Consider the following 16,490-nt stretch of genomic DNA (forward strand, 5'->3'; position numbering starts at 1 on the left):
TGTAGAATAGTAATAAAGCTGAAAGACTTAGACTAATATATATCAAGGCCTATTTGAACTTCATGGTAGGTAAGACAGTGTAACATTGGTGCAGTAATACACAAATTGAATAGAACAGTATACAAAATACAAAAGCAGACACAAAACAATGGTCACCTGATTTAATGACAAAGACAACTCTTCAGTGCAAAGGAGAAAGGATTCTCTTTTCAAAAAATGCTGCTGGAACAATTGGTTATCTATACAATTGTCCCCTTATCTGCAGGGGATATGTTCCAAGTGGATGCCTGAAACTGCAAATAGTAGCAAACCCCATATATACTATGTTTTTCCCTATACATACATACTTATGATAAAGTTTAATTTATCAATTAGGCACAGTAAGAGATTAACAATAACTAATAATAAAATAGAACAATTATAACAATATACTTGTTATAAAAGTTATATGAATGTGTTTTCTCTATCAAAATATCTTTTGAATTATTTATTTCTGGAATTTTCCACTTAATATTTTGAGACCACAGTTGACTGAGGGTAACTGAAACCACTGAAAGCAAAACCATGTATAAGGGGCTAATACTATATGCATTGACTCCTGCTTGACATCACACACAAAAATCAATTTCCCATGAATTATAGATCCAAATGTGAAAGGCAAAATGATAAAGATTGCAAACTAAAAGATAGAAAAGCATCCACGTAACACTGGAGTAGGTAAAGATTTGTTAAATGGGACACAAAAAAGTGATAAATTGTAAGAGAATAGTTGATCAGTTGAACTCCACTAAAATTTTTAAATTATATTCATCAAAAGATGCCATTAAGAAAGTGAAAAGACAACCTTGTTGAGTGAAAAAATAATTAATGCATAGTGTCTGACAAAGCCCTCCTATACAGAATATATAAACAGCTTCTGAAAATTGACAAGAAAAAGACAGTTCCAATAGAAAATGAGCAAAAATCTGCAGTTCACAAGAGAGAATATCTAGATTATCACTGACCATATGAAAAGTTGTTCACCATTATCAGTCATCAGGTAAATACAAATAAAAGCCACAATATGATAGTACTCGCCTACCAGACAAAGACAGAAAGGACCAAGTGTTGGTGAGAATATAGAGTAACCATAATTCTGCATTTTTGTAGGTTTATAAATTGGAACAACCACCTTGAAAAGCTGTTTGACAAAAGAAGAGCTGAGCATATGACTCAGCAATTCTTCTCCTAGGTATAAAACTAGTAGTGTTGTGTACATATGTTTACCAAATAAACATGTATAGGAATTATTCATTATAGAAAAAGCCCTGAAACTACCCAAATGTCAGTCAGCAATAGGACTGATACATTGTGGTATATTTGCACAATCGAATATTTATTCAGCAATAAGAATGATCAATAATTTTATACAACCAAATAGATGCATCTCAAAAACATTATGTTAAACAAAAATGCCCAGACATAGAAGGGTATATACTGCATGATTCCACTGACATAAAATACAAAAAAAATTACACTGTTAGAAGTCAGGATGGTGGTTACCATTGGTGTGGGTAAGCAGTAATAAGTGATTGGAAGAGAGCCTCAGCGGGTTTCAGGGTTCTGGTAATGATCTCTTTCTTAATCTGTGTACTATGCATCTGGATGTATTTGGTCTATTAAAGTGTGTTGATCTGTACATTGATGTGTACTTTTCCATATGTATATGTCACTTGTAAAAAAGTTAAAAACATGTATAACCTTGAATCTGTACCCAACTAGTAAAGTAATATCCCTACTGCAAATATGAAGAAAATGAGAAATAGTGAGTGTAAGTTGCTTATTTAATTACTTTTAATTACAAATGGCCAGGCAGCTGTTAGGTGTCTCAGATTAAATGGTTTTTATTTTCCTTTCTGGTTCTAAGATACTGTGATTTTATAAATCCACCAATTTGGAATCTCATTAACTTTCTAACTCTTTTTATTTTAATTTCTATCAGCCTTCCTAATCTATTAACGTTGCCAAATTTCTGTATGAAAGATAAGATTTTTTGATATTTAAACTATGACAAGTAGTTTCCTTGAATATTGCAGAGTTTGTTATTTCTACTAATTTTATACTTATTTTCTTTTTAGGCAAGCAAAGTTCGGACTACGATTGTGGTAGCACACCGTCTTTCCACTATTCAAAATGCAGATCTGATTGTGACCATAAAAGATGGGATGGTGGTGGAAAAAGGAACACATGCTGAACTAATGGCAAAACAAGGTCTATATTATTCACTTGCGATGTCACAGGTAATGTTTACGTGACATAACATTACATTAGCAGGGTTTATTTTTAACTCTTCAGAGATTATACCACACTAGAAAACAGAAGTCCTGAATTATAATCTTAAATTTCTAAATCTTAAAGTAACTAAGGTTTATTCATAGTTCCTCAGTGAAGAAATTCAGTATGTTTAATATCCTCAGCATTGTATTAGTGTTTAGATTTACTGTTGGCATAAAAAATTGTATCATATCATTATTACTAGCATTAGCATTATCCAGTCAAATTTTTCAGAAAAAGTCAAACTATAGAGATTAACACTGTAATTATTTGTCTTGAACATATATGATTATTTACAGATATATTCCTTTAGTGCGTTTCTACATGAAAATGAAATAAAAACAGGTAGAGGTATCTACATACTAAAACTTGTTGTTATTTTGCCTAGCAGCCTTCTCAGGAAAAGGAATTGTCTTTGTGTCCTGTTAAAGCACCTTCTTAGAAAAATTTATGAAGAGAAGAGGTCAAAATTTTATTTTAAACTTGCCACAAAGCAAATAGTTCCTTTAAAATAAGAAGCCAAATAAAAGATTTCTTTCTTGGTAGAGAAATGCATAGAAAAAAAAGTGGTAGCATAAAAGAATGTCTGATTAAAGATATTAGGATAGTGTAAGGTTGGTTAAAGTTCATTGTTCTTTGAAATGACTGATTAACAGTTGTTAAGCTTGTCAAAGAATCAGTGTCCCTGGGAAGCCTTTCATGTGCATATTCTCCTTTGTACCTAAATCCACCGATGTCTTTCATCTCCATTCCCCACCCTGATCTGGGCCACCACCGTCCTAAATGGGCTCTTCATTTCTGTCTTGTCCCCCTCCTCCCAGCTCTTCACAGGGTAAGTCACAGATTTATTCACACCACTCAGATAAGCAGAAAATATGTGGCACCTTTATTTCAGTAAAACTGGTCTCGTTTCTCTGGGGAGCAAGAAAAACAAAAACTAGACTTTGAACAATCTGGTTTAGAACTTCATCTGATCCTATGATTTCTTATTGTTTATGAGCTGGCCCCACCGATTTTACTTTTTAATCAGTTTGGAATGGGCGGCAGTGGCAGGCCTGGAAAGTATTGTCTCCTGAGATCTCCTTCAGGCCCAGGACCAGCCTCACATTTAAGGGCCTAGCTGCATGTTATAAATTTATAAGCTCCAAAAAATGCTAGGAAGAAAGGGTCAGAAAGAGAATGTTTGAGTTGTCTCTCTCACAAAGTTCCTTTTACTAAGATCTGCCCCTGCTAGTGGAATAATTGTTTTGGATTAAGGCATTGTTTCTTCAGTTAATTATACAGATCTTTGGAAAAGGAGGCACAATAAGTTATTGACACTCACTAGCATTTCAGTATGAGTTGACTTAACTCGCTCTGTATGAAGCCTGAAAACTTCAACAGAACTGTATAAGAGTATACCACTTTCAATAAGAGAGACAGTACAGTTTTAGAGGGATGTGCAACAAAGTTCCTTTGAATTTTTAAGGCATTATTCTAATGTAACACGTATATTCTTCCTTTAAGGATATTAAGAAAACTGATGAACACATGGAATCAATGGCATATTCTACTGAAACAACTACCAGCTCAGTTCCTCTGTGCTCCATGAGTAGCATCAAGTCAGACTTTCCTGACAAGTCCGTGGAATCTCTTCCATATAGAGAGGTAATGGTTCAACTACCAACATGTTTTTCCCACATGTTCACCAATGAATTTTAATTTAATCCTTACAATATTTTGAATTTATTTATTATAAAATGTTACTATAGCACTAAATTTACGAAACAAAAGTTTTTCCCAAACTTCACTCTAGCATCACTGTGACACTATAAGAAAGAAGCCCTTAAATAAGACTGCTTGTGTCAGAGGTCATTTTGGGGGCAAGAAATCTCATGAGAATGTTACATTATTCTTTCCTATAAGGCAAACCATGGGTTAAAACAGTGTCTCAGGAAGTGAGGTACAGATACCACCAGTTGTCCTCAAGATCAAGCTGCGTCATATAAAGACCCAAATCCACTCCACCACCTGGGCAGAGATAAACACCAGCACGTATGGGGTCCAGTCCTCTAATCCCAGGGTACAACCAGAGATGCTGAGGAAAAGGTTCAGAGTGTAGGTGGAGGCCCAAAGCGGGTGCTGGGCATGTTAAGAGAAGGGAGGCTGAATGGGGACACAGAAATGAGACATGAGGTAAGATTGGAGATTGAAATGAGTAGTACTGAGGGGTATGAGATGTAAGGAGGGTTAAAGCAGGGTGGTTTGGACTTGGGGAAAGCCCAGGGTTAGGGGTGAGGAAGCAACCATGAGAACAAGTACCCCTTGCCCAAATGCACAAAGCTGTGTGGGGGAGGGCGCAGGCATCAGTGACCTGGCTGAAACATAGGCCTGTGCTCTTTGGGCTCCATGGTTACTCCTCTACTGACCAAGCCAAGAGCTGGAGAAAGCACTTGGTGGCCAAACACATGAGAAAACTTCACCCTGCAGGCACCTAGCTCTGAAAAAACTGCACAAGCAGAACAGCAGAGACAAAAGCTCACCCTGAAGGAATCTCTCCAGTGAGCCACCGAAAGGGGCAGGAAGCTTCCTCCTCTTACAGTGTCTTTCCAGTACCCTCTACTGACAGGACTTGACATCTTGCTACCTGGTAAAGGAGAACTGTTTGTCAGGCAAAAGGGTAAATGTGGACCTAAGAGGCAATAAATCAATAACAGGACAGAAGTATCTTAAATACAGGAACAGCAAATACCAGCGCAGAGTTGGGGGTCACAATGCCTAAGGAGGAGAGGATTGGGCAGAGAGGTGTGTGAGATACTCAGGGACCAAACCATGTAGTGCTTTGTAGGCTATAATAACAGTTTTGGATTCTATTCTTACTCAAACAGAAAGCCATGAGGGTTTTTAACCAATGATCTGTGACCTACAAAGAATCTTTGGATATAATTCAGAGGCAATGAACCTGAATGGGAAAACTATCACAATTTTTTTTCTACCTATCCTTCATAGAAATTTAATTTATTTTAATTATAAGTGTAAACAACAAAATACAGTAGCATTACCAATGCCTATGATGTCACCAATGAAAATCATAGAACATTTCATATCACATTACAGTTATTACAGGTGCCTTAGAATATATTTACACTTATCACTATTAGATCTTGTTATTTGATGTACTAATAATGAAGCGTATCCATAACTATATCACAACTTTGAATCTCTTGTTAAATATTTTTAATACTATATCTCAATATAATTGGCTTTCTTTGAGATCTATTGCTATAAATTCTTCTGGGAAAGAGTCCATAGATTTCACCAGTCTTCCAAAAGGGTCTATGAGAAAGCTGGTTAAAAATTGTTGCATCAGAAGGTCTCATCAGAAGAGTGCATGAATTGATTTACCTGATGCGGTTGCCAGGTAGAGAATGGTGTTTGGGAGCCAGAGTGAGACCAGGGAGAACAGGGCAGGGAAGAGATGATGGTGGCTAAGTAATGGACCGGATGGGCCTGACTAAAGCTGTCTAAGGAGAAATAAAGTATAGGTGGAAAAGCAAGTATGACAGGACATTGAGACGTAGGACACCGTAAAATTTAAATTCAGATAAAAAAGCAGTAGCCAGCAAAGGAGCTTAAAGAATGGCTGGACAATAAAAGGAAAGCCAAGAAAGTGTGGTACCATAGAAGCCAACTAAGAAAAGTATAACAAAAAGAGAAAGACATCATTTGGGTCAATTGCTGTGAAAACCAGATGAAATTAGATTTCTCCTTCTAGCTAAGATAGGTTAACAGGTATTAGATTTTCCTTCCTGCTTGAAATACCCAAGAAACTGGACAAAATATGTGAAATAGTTTTCTAACATTGGACATCAGGCAAAACAAGACAGTGATCCCTAAGAAAGAGAAAAATTAGATGAACCTTATCATTGACCCAGGTTAGTGTTTGGGTAGTTTTCAAGCCTCAGAACTGGAAGGGAAAACCCAACAGAGCCTAGGAGGCGAAAGCAGAAAGATTCTTCAGAGCAAAGAACTGGAGAGGAGAGAGTTTCTCGGAAAGAGGGAAAGAGTTACAGAGATCTGCAGAGGTTTTCCCTTGAGTCTTCATCTAAGCACTGATTCGTGCATTTATTGAGAAAACTGGCAAAAGCAGTTTTGATCTACCAGAATGGACAAAAGAGAACAATCTGTGGAGCTCACACGGGGCCAGGAATGGTTCTCATTAAACCAGCCAGAATGAGGAATCTCTAAATTCATTGGGCATTGAGTTGAATATTAAGTATAGTATTAACTCAGAGAGGGAAAAATTAGCCCCAGGCTAAACTCAGCTCTGAGCCCATATAACAAAGCCTAAAAGCAAATTTCAAAAGAATCAAACCATTTCCAAGTAATTTAAACACGTCCCAGAACAAGGTTCAATAATATATGTAAGAATTCACAAATATCCAGTGAGTAAAATTTACAGTATCTGGCATCCAATCAAATATCACTAGGCAAGTAAAAAAGCAGGAAAATAGTACTTAACATGAAGATAAAAATCGATTAATAGAAATAGACCCAGAAATGACACACTTGATAAACAGCTATTGCAACCATATCTCATATGTTCCAAAAACAAGGTGAGAAGGAACCAAAACACATTTAAACAAATAATGAAATTTTCGAAATTTGATGAAAATTAAAACCCTACAGATAGATCCAAAAAGCTCAATAAATTCCAAGTACAAGAAACATGAGGAACACCATGCCAAGGCCCATCATAATCCAGTTGCTTTAAAATCTGTGATAAGAAAAAAATTTTAAAGCAGCCAGATAAAATTGACGCAATATGTATAAAGGAAAAAAGTAAGAAAAAACACAAACTTCCCATCAGAAACAGTGTAAATCAGAAGATAATAGAGCAATATCTTTAAAGTACTGAAAAGAAAAAATATCTTTAAAGTACAGAAAAATTTTTAAGGAAAAAAAAACAACTCAGAGTGCTACATGCAGAAAAATACCTTGCAAAAATGAAGGCAACATACAAAATTTTTCAGGAAGGAAAAAAAAGGCTAAAATAATTTATCACTAGCAGACCTACATTACAAGAAATGTTAATGGAAGTTCTTTAGGCAGAAGGAAAGTGATATCAGATAGAAATCTGAATCTACATAAAAAAATAAAGAGTATCAAAAGTAGTAAGTAAATTGGTTAATATAAAATAATGGTTTTTAAAATGTTTTAAAATAATTTACATTTTAAAGAAAAAACATTACAATGTGGGGTTCATAACACAAGTATAGGTAAAAATGTATAAAAAGAATACCCAAAGACTGGGAGGGAGAAATGGAAGTATTCTATTTTAAGGTTCTTAAATGATATATAATATTACTTGAAAGTAGACCATGATATTAATGGTAGTCAAAGTATATTTCAGAGCAAAAAAAAGAGTTACCAAGGATAAAAAGGGTTATTTCATAATTATAAAAAGATCAATTTATCAAGAACTAAAAAGAGAAATAGACAAATTCACAATTACATTAAGAGATTTCAACACCCTCTCTTAAATATTGATAGAACAAATAGACAAAAATTCAGCAGAGCTATATATTACTTTAATAGTGCTATCAACTTACTTGACCTAATAGACATTCATAGAAGACTTGACCTATCAACAAAAGAATACACATTTTTTTCAAATGTACCTAAAAAAAGGTAAACCATATTCTGGGCCATAACACAAGCCTCAATAAACTTTAAAAAATTTACGTAATGCAAAGTAAATTGCCTGACCAAAATAGAATTAAATCAGAAATTAAGAACAGAAAGTGGACTGAGAAATCTTGAGATATTTGGAAGATGAATAACTCCTAAATAATACATGGATCAAAGAAGAAATCAAAAGAGGAATTCAGAAATATTTTGAACTGAATAAAAATGAAAATTTCAAAATGTGTGAATGAAGCTTAAAGCGGTATAGTACTGAGAAAGAAATTTATACCATTAAACACCTATATTACATAAAAAAGAAATAGCTCAAATGAATAAACTTCCCCCTTAAGAAACTAGAATGAAGAAAAATAACTATAAAGAAGAAAAATCAATGAAATCCAAAGCTAGGTTTTTTTTCAGTTTGTTTTTTTTTTTTTGAGAACATCAGTAAACTGAAAACTCTCTGGACTGACTAAGTAAAAAGAAAGAAGATGGAAATTACCAATATAAAGAATAAGAGTGGTGATATCACTACAGATTCTACAGATACTACAATAATAACATAATTTTATGAAAACATTTATACAAACAAATCCTACAACTCCAGTGAAATGGACACAAACTACCAAAGTCCACTCAAGAATAAATTAATAGCTTGAATAATCTTATATCTGTTAAAAATAAAATGAATTTTTAGTTAAAACCATTTTTCATTAAAAAAAAAAAGAAACTCCAGGCCCAGGTGGTTTTACTGGTGAATTCTACCAAACAGAAAATTGAAAAGGGAGGATTTCCTATTCTATGAGACCAATATTACTCTAATATCAAAATTAGACAAAGATACTACCAAAAAAATAAAATTATAGACAAATATCACTCACGAACATAGATGAAAAATTTCTTAACAAAATTTCTGCAAACCTAATCAACAATATATAAAAAGAATAATACATCATCACCAAGTAGGATTTATCCAAGGAGTGCAAGTTTGATTGAACATTCAGAAATTAATGTAATCCCTTTTATTTTAAAGAAGAATCTAATCATCTCAATAATTGTAGAACACTCATTTGGTAAAATGAATCATCCATTCCTGATAACTCTCAGCAAACTAGAAATTGAAAGAAATCACCTCAACCTGGTAAAGGGCATCAACAAAAAATCTACAGCTAGCATCATGCTAAATGGTGAAAGACTGAGATCAGGAACAAGGCAAGGGTATACACTCTCACCACTTCTATTCAACATTGTATTGGAAATTTCAGCCTGTGCAATAAGGCCACCAAATAGGAAAGAAAGATGTAAAATTGTATTTATTCACAGATAATATGATTATCTATGAAAACAAACCTATGGAATTTACAAAAAAAGGTACTAAAATTGATCATTGGGTTTAGCAAGGTTGCAGAATACATAATCAATACACAAAAATCAACTCTAATTCTACATACTAAAAAAGAAAAATAGGAAATTGAAATTTAAAAAATAATGTCATGTACAATAGTATCAAAACTATGAAATACTTAGGAATAAATTTGATAAAATATTGTAAGACCCACACACTTAACCATGCAAAGCATTACTAAGAAAATTAAAGGAGACCTAAATAAATTGAGAGATTTACATGAATAAGAAGATTCAATATTGTGAAGATGTCAGTTCCCAAATTGATCTATAGACTCAAAGAATCCCAGTCAACATCTCAGCAGGATTTTTTGTAGAATTTGACAAACTGACTCTAAATGGAAATTTAAAAGGATAAAATAAGCAAAAGAAGTTTGAAAAAGAACAGAATTGGAGGATTTATACTACCTAATTTCAATTCTTAACATGAAACTATAGCAAACAAAATAATGTGCTATTGGCACAAAAATAGACAAACAGATCAATAGAGCAGAATAGTCAAGAAACACACCCACACATATAATCTTATCAATTGACCACAAAGTATTATCAGTTGATCTCAACTGTATTTAGATAAAAGTGCAAAGGCAATTCAATAGAGAATGTATAGTCTTTTCAAGAAATGATGCTGGATTAATTAGATATCCTTACACAAATTAATCATCCTCAATTCATATCTCAAAGAACAGAATGAAAATTAACTCAAATTGGATTATCGACCTTACTGAAAAACCTAAAATTAGAAAAATTCCATAAGAAAATTCAATAGAAAATCTTTGTGACTTTTGAGTTTAGCAAAGATTTCCTAGCTACAACACGAAAAATACAATTCAAAAAAAAAAATTAAACTAAATTGATGACTTCACCAAAATCAAGAACTTCCCTATTTGTAAAACACTTTTAAGAGATGAAAAGATAAGCCATAAACTCAGAGAAAATATTTGTTAAGTCACTTATCTGATAAAGGACTTATGTTCAGAATATACAAAGAACTTCCAAATAACAATAATAAGACAAACAACGTAATTGAAAAATGGGCAAAAGATCTAAATAGACATTTAGCCCATGAAGATGTGCATATGGGAAATAAGCACATCTTTTAGAACAGTTAAATCTAAAAATATTGCTGTACCAAGTGTTGCCAATGACGTGGAGAGACGGGAAACTCCACATTTTGCTGGTGGGAATACAAAATGGTAAACCCACTTTGGAAAACAGTTTCTTTAAAAATGTAACATACACCTACTATATGATTCAGCCATTCAATTTCTAGGTATTTTACCGAAGAGAAATGAAAGAATATGTCCACACAAAACCTTGTATATAAATGGTCAGAACAGTTTACTTTGTAATAGTCCAAAACAGGGAACAACCCAAATTTATGTCAACAGGTAAATGGGTATATAAATTGTGGTATACATGCAATGGAATATAACACAGCAATAAAAATGAATGAACTGTTGATTCATGCAACAGCATGAATAAATCTCAAAGTAATTATGTTAAGCAAAAGAAGCCAGATGAAAAATTATGTACTGTATGATTCCATTTATATAAAATTCTAGAAAATGCAAAATTATAGTGAAAGTAAGCATATCAGTGGTTGTCAGGAAGGAGGACTGGCAGTTAAGAGGTGTAGGAGAAAGGGATTACAAAAGGCAGGAGAAACCTGCAGGTAATGAGTATGTTCATTATTTTGACTGTGGTGATGGTTTCACAGTTGTGTAGTTATGTCAAAACTTATCAAAATATACATTTTAAATATGAACACGTTGTATGAAAATTATAACACAATAAAGCTTTAAAATATATTAGCTGAAATTTTAATTATTTAAGAGAGTTTATTTTTCAACTTTAAAAATTCTTCTATATGTCTTTGCAGAATGCCTATAATGTCATATATTTTTATATCAGATTCTCTTAAAACATGCTATAACCTATAGCATATTTAGATAGCATGGAGTCTTTCATGATTTCACTGAAATTTTTTATTTTGTCTTTGTCTTATTTAATTTTATTTTTTCTATCTTGATAACTTATTTAAGTAATACTTGCATTTTAACCTGTTATTATATATTTTCCCAGAGTCAAAAAGATAGATGATTCTATAGAAGCAAGATAGCCTTCCTATATTTACCAGCTCTGTAATTTACTGGAGTTATCCCCTGAGACACACTAAGCCTTAGTTGTATTACAAAATGAGGTGATTTTATAAAGAATTTGACAAAAAAAATTTCAGTGCTCAACAAAGAGTTAGTATGCAACTTTTTAAATTTCTGTATTTTCTTTTGGACAGTCAACTAACTGAAGTGAGGTTCTTTATGACAATGATCTTCAGAAAACTTCAGAAGGAAAGATAATAGTCAAATTATTAAGTGACCCAGTATAATGATGGTTCAGCTATCCTGAAAATAGACTTTAAAGGCTTTAGAATTTCAAAAGTTCTGTTGTTCAAACAATACAGCTTACATTATATTGCCAGACTAAGATTAAAGCAAGAATTATAAACTATTTTATAGTCTTTCCTGAGAATTCTCTGGTTAATAGGTTCGTAAATGTCATTCTATCAAGAGTGAATACCAGGAGGAAGCTTTAACATATGAAACGCTTAGTAGTTTGCTGTCTACTTTCCTATATGGAATACTTACTCAGCACAAAGCTATTTACAAGATTTTTAAAGATTATCTCCCATGTTACCCTCCACGCATCCCATTGAAAGGACTGGCAGATACCACAACAGCTACTTACATTGTGTTTTCTCTGTAAAGTATCTGGAATTTTGCATAATATAATCCTTTCTCTGTAATAATATCATTAGAAACAGCCAACATTTATTGTGTACTTATTATTAGCAAATAGTGAGTTAATCTTAATTCTAAAATCAACCCTGTAAGATAGGAACTGATATCTTCACCCTTGGAGAGATGAGAAAACTGAGGCTTGGCAAGTCTAAGTAATGTGCTCAGATACTGTAGCAATTTACTTGTAAATGGGAACCCCAAAACAAGCTTTAACCAAGGCATTAGAAAAATGTTTCTGTTAATAAGTCATGAAACTGGAAAATTAATCTTGAAAGTTAATTATGCTTAAAATGCTAGTAAAGCTTTTACCTTCTGTGTCTCCTTAGTTCCTACCTAGATTGTGTCCTATCCTAGAGTACGATATCCCATTCAGTTTAATAGGAGTAAAGTAAAATATGCCTGGCCCCGAGAAGGGCACAGGCAGTGGCTGACCTAGGCTTGCTCCCGAGCAAGCCCCTCCTAAGAGACCCCAAAAGCAACATACCATGTGACCAGCTTCAGACCATACCAGAGCACAACCCAACCACCTCCAAGGACCCCAGGGCAGGCTGGGCAGGCACCAGAACCTACTAAGGGAACTCTGCTCTGTAGGGTCAGCCCCTGCACAACAGCTCCTTCACTATAGTCACAGTGACTTCTCACACCCATATCAGCCTGAGAGTCAATCCCTCCCATGGACATGCCAATAGTAATCAAGGCTCAACAACAGGATGCACACACAACACACACAAAGGACACACCTGGAATGCCTGGCTCAGGTGACCAGGGAGACTGTGCCACTGGGCCCCGCTGGACCCCTACTACATAAGGCCACTCTTAACAAGACCAGCAGAATAGCAGCTCTACCTAATACATAGAAACAAACACAGGGAGGCAGCCAAAATAGGAAACATGTCCCAAATGAAAGAACATAACAAAACTCCAGAAAAAGAACTAAACAAAATGGAGACAAGCAATCTACCAGATACAGAATTCAAAACACTGGTCATAAGAATGCTCAGTGATCTCAGGGAGAGCTTCAACAAAGACATAGGCAGCATAAAAATGGAGATGGAAAACATAAAAAAGAACCAGTCAGAAATGAAGAATACAATAAATGAAATGAAGAATAAATTAGAGGGAGTCAACAGTAGATTAGATGAAGCAATTAGAGGATCAAATCAGCAATTTGGAAGACAGGGTAGCATAAAATACCCAATCAAAATAGCAAAAAGAAAAAGGAATCCAAAAAAATGAGGATAGGTTAAGGGGCCTCTGGGACAACATTAAGCGTACTAACATTCACATGGTAGGGGCACCAGAAGGAGAAGAGAGAGAGAGCAAGCAATTGAAAATCTGTTTGAAGAAATAATAATGGAAAACTTCCCTAACCTGATAAAGGAAATAGACATACAAGCCCAAGAAACACAGAGAGTCTCAAACAAATGAACCCAAAGAGGCCCACACCAAGATTTTAATCAAAATTAAAATGTCAAAGGTTAAAGAAAAAGAGACTCTTAAAAGCAGCAAGAGAAAAGCAGTTAGTAACCTACAAGGGAGCTCCCGTAAGACTGTCAGTTGATTTCTCAACAGAAACTTTGCAGGTCAGAAGGGATTAGCATGAAATACTCAAAGTGATAAAAAGCAAGGACCTACAATCAAGATTATTCCATCCAGAAAAGCTATCATTTAGAATTGAAGGACAGATAAAGAGCTTCCCAAATAAGAAAAAACTAAAAAACTAAATACCACCAAATCAGTATTACAAAAAATGGTAAAGGGACTTCTTTAAGAAGAAAAAAATTAATTAAAAATATGAATAATAAAAGGCAATAACTACATACCTATCAGTAATTATGTTAAATGTAAATGGATTAAATGCTCTAATCAAAAGACCTAGGGTGGCTACATGGATAAGAAAAGAAGGCCCATACATACGCTGCCTACAAGAGACCCAGTTCAGATCAAAAGACATACACAGACTGAAAATAAAGGGATGGAAAAGACATTTCATGAAAATGGAAACAAACAAAAATCTGAGTTAGCAATAATTATACCAGACAAAATAGACTGTAAAACAAAGGCTATAACTAGAGACAAAAAGGACCCAGTAATTCCACTTCTAAGTATTTATCCAAAGAAATCCAAAACAGATTTGAAAAGACATATGCATCTATCTGTTCATTGTAGCACTGTTAATAACGGCCAAGATGTGGAAGGAACCTAAGTGACCATCAATAGATTAATGGATAAAGAAGAAGTGCTACATATATACAATGGAGTATTGGTCATCCATAAAAGGGAATGACATCTTGCCATCTGAAACAATGTTGATGGACTTAAAGTGTATTACACTAGGTGAAGTGAGTCTGGCAGAGAAAGACAGATACCATATGATTTCACTTATATCTAGAATCTGAAAAAACAGAATGAACAAACAAAACGGAAACAAACTCATGGATACAGAGAACATTTTGATAGTTGCCAGGTTGAGGGTGGAAGGTGTGGGGAGGGTGGGTGGAAAAGGGAAAGGAATTAAGAAGTACAAGTTGATAGTTACAAAATAGTCATGGGGATGTAAAGTATAGCATAAGGAATATAGGCAATAATATTGTCATAACTATGTATGCTGTCAGGTGGTTACTAGATTTATTGGGGTGATCACTTCATAAGTTATATAAATGTCTAATCACTGTGTTGCACACCTGAAACTAATATACTAATGCATGTCAACTATAATTGAAAAATAAAAAATTATTTAGGAAAAAAGAAAAATATGTCATTTCTTCTGTGAGTCTTAGCTATCAGAACATGTGGGTTAATTTGTACTTTTCAATCATAGCAACTGAGTGAAATCCCAAAATGATAAGTTGCACAAAGAGTCACTTATGGGTAAGATTATTTACTTTATGGTTTGAGGTCATCGTCTGTACTGTGAGCAGTGAAATTTTTCTAAGGAAAATTCTATTTTCTACTCTGCCACCTATTATATTTGGTATTTTACAATATAGTTCTGTTTAAGATGGCTAACTTCTCTAGGTTTCATTATGCTGTCAACCTGGAGTTATAACCAAGGTATTTTATTTATAGGAAAGTCTTCCTGAAGTTTCTCTATTAAAACTTTTTAAATTAAACAAGTCTGAATGGCCTTCTGTGGTTCTGGGGACATTGGCTTCTGTTCTAAATGGAACTGTTCATCCAATATTTTCCATCATCTTTGCAAAAATCATAACTGTAAGTAAATCTAATTTGCTAACTTTTTTAAACAAATTTAAGCAAAGTATAGCCTGAGAGAACAGACCTGTTTGTACTCTGATCCAGCAAGGGGAAAATTGGGACTTGTGGTAGGTCACCTCTACTGTGAGATCCATGATACAAAGGTCAACTAATGTTGTCAGGGAATAAGCCAGCCTCTGTTGTGAAGTGTTGGCTGGTCCTTGTTGACTGGGCAATCAGTAAAGAAATTGCTTTGTTTTCTAATTTTGACTCCTGTGCTGTATCAGTATTCCAAAGCACTGAAGCAATAAAACAGACAAATACGACTGCTCTTCTTTCAAGTAGTCCGAACAATGGCCATTTTTTATTACCAGCCAGATCAGGGAGAGGAAATAAGGGTTTGGGATTATGCCATGGAACCTGGGAAAGTTAAAGGGTTCAAAGATTTTACTAGAGCCTTGTTAAGTTTTCAGTCTCCCGGATTTAAACAGCTATGTTTTGTCAACATAGATGCCAATACATGTATAATTACTAATTTTAGGAACAATTTCTAGCAATATATATAAAGGTCTCATATTGCAGATAGTGCTCTAAATAGAGCAATACTAGAAAACCTGAGTTATTAGAAGTTATCAGTAGTAATAATTCAAACTGGTGGTTTCTTTGAAAATAATAACAGAGAGGATTTATCTATCTGATTTCATATTTACATAGCTTAAGTGAGAGAAGTAATCGAAAATTATGTTTTTATCATACTTAATGAACATAGAAGATAGAACAATGGGGCACTGTTCCCCCAGAAATGTGTATACAATCTTATTCTTGTGTTGAAATTCATTTTAAAAATCCTGATAAACAGACATTTTAGCTTTTTCTCTTCTGTATTGTCCTCCAACCACCTGATGAAAAAAATCTATTCCTTTTCAGATGTTTGAAAATGATGATAAAACCACATTAAAACGTGATGCAGAAATTTATTCCATGGTATTTGTCATTTTGGGTGTTATTTGTTTTGTCAGTTATTTCATTCAGGTAAGCTTTCAATGAATTAAACAAGTTTGAACATGATTACTTTTTATGTCATCCTCTATTTGAGTTAAACATAATAAC

The 16,490-nt window shown here is 34.0% G+C and overlaps 1 protein-coding gene across 1 annotated transcript in view; it reads left to right on the plus strand.

The window, feature by feature from the left end:
* Window positions 1–16,490, plus strand: part of ABCB5 (ATP binding cassette subfamily B member 5) — a 90,071-nt gene that overhangs the window by 37,201 nt on the left and 36,380 nt on the right. The window contains exons 14-17 of the mRNA XM_019726706.2: window positions 2,118–2,279; window positions 3,820–3,960; window positions 15,255–15,398; window positions 16,308–16,412. Coding sequence (XP_019582265.2) covers window positions 2,118–2,279; window positions 3,820–3,960; window positions 15,255–15,398; window positions 16,308–16,412 — 552 coding nt within the window. The remainder of the gene's footprint in view (window positions 1–2,117; window positions 2,280–3,819; window positions 3,961–15,254; window positions 15,399–16,307; window positions 16,413–16,490) is intronic.

This window comes from Rhinolophus sinicus, linkage group LG09 (genome assembly GCF_036562045.2).
Source record: "Rhinolophus sinicus isolate RSC01 linkage group LG09, ASM3656204v1, whole genome shotgun sequence".
Lineage (NCBI taxonomy): Eukaryota > Metazoa > Chordata > Mammalia > Chiroptera > Rhinolophidae > Rhinolophus > Rhinolophus sinicus.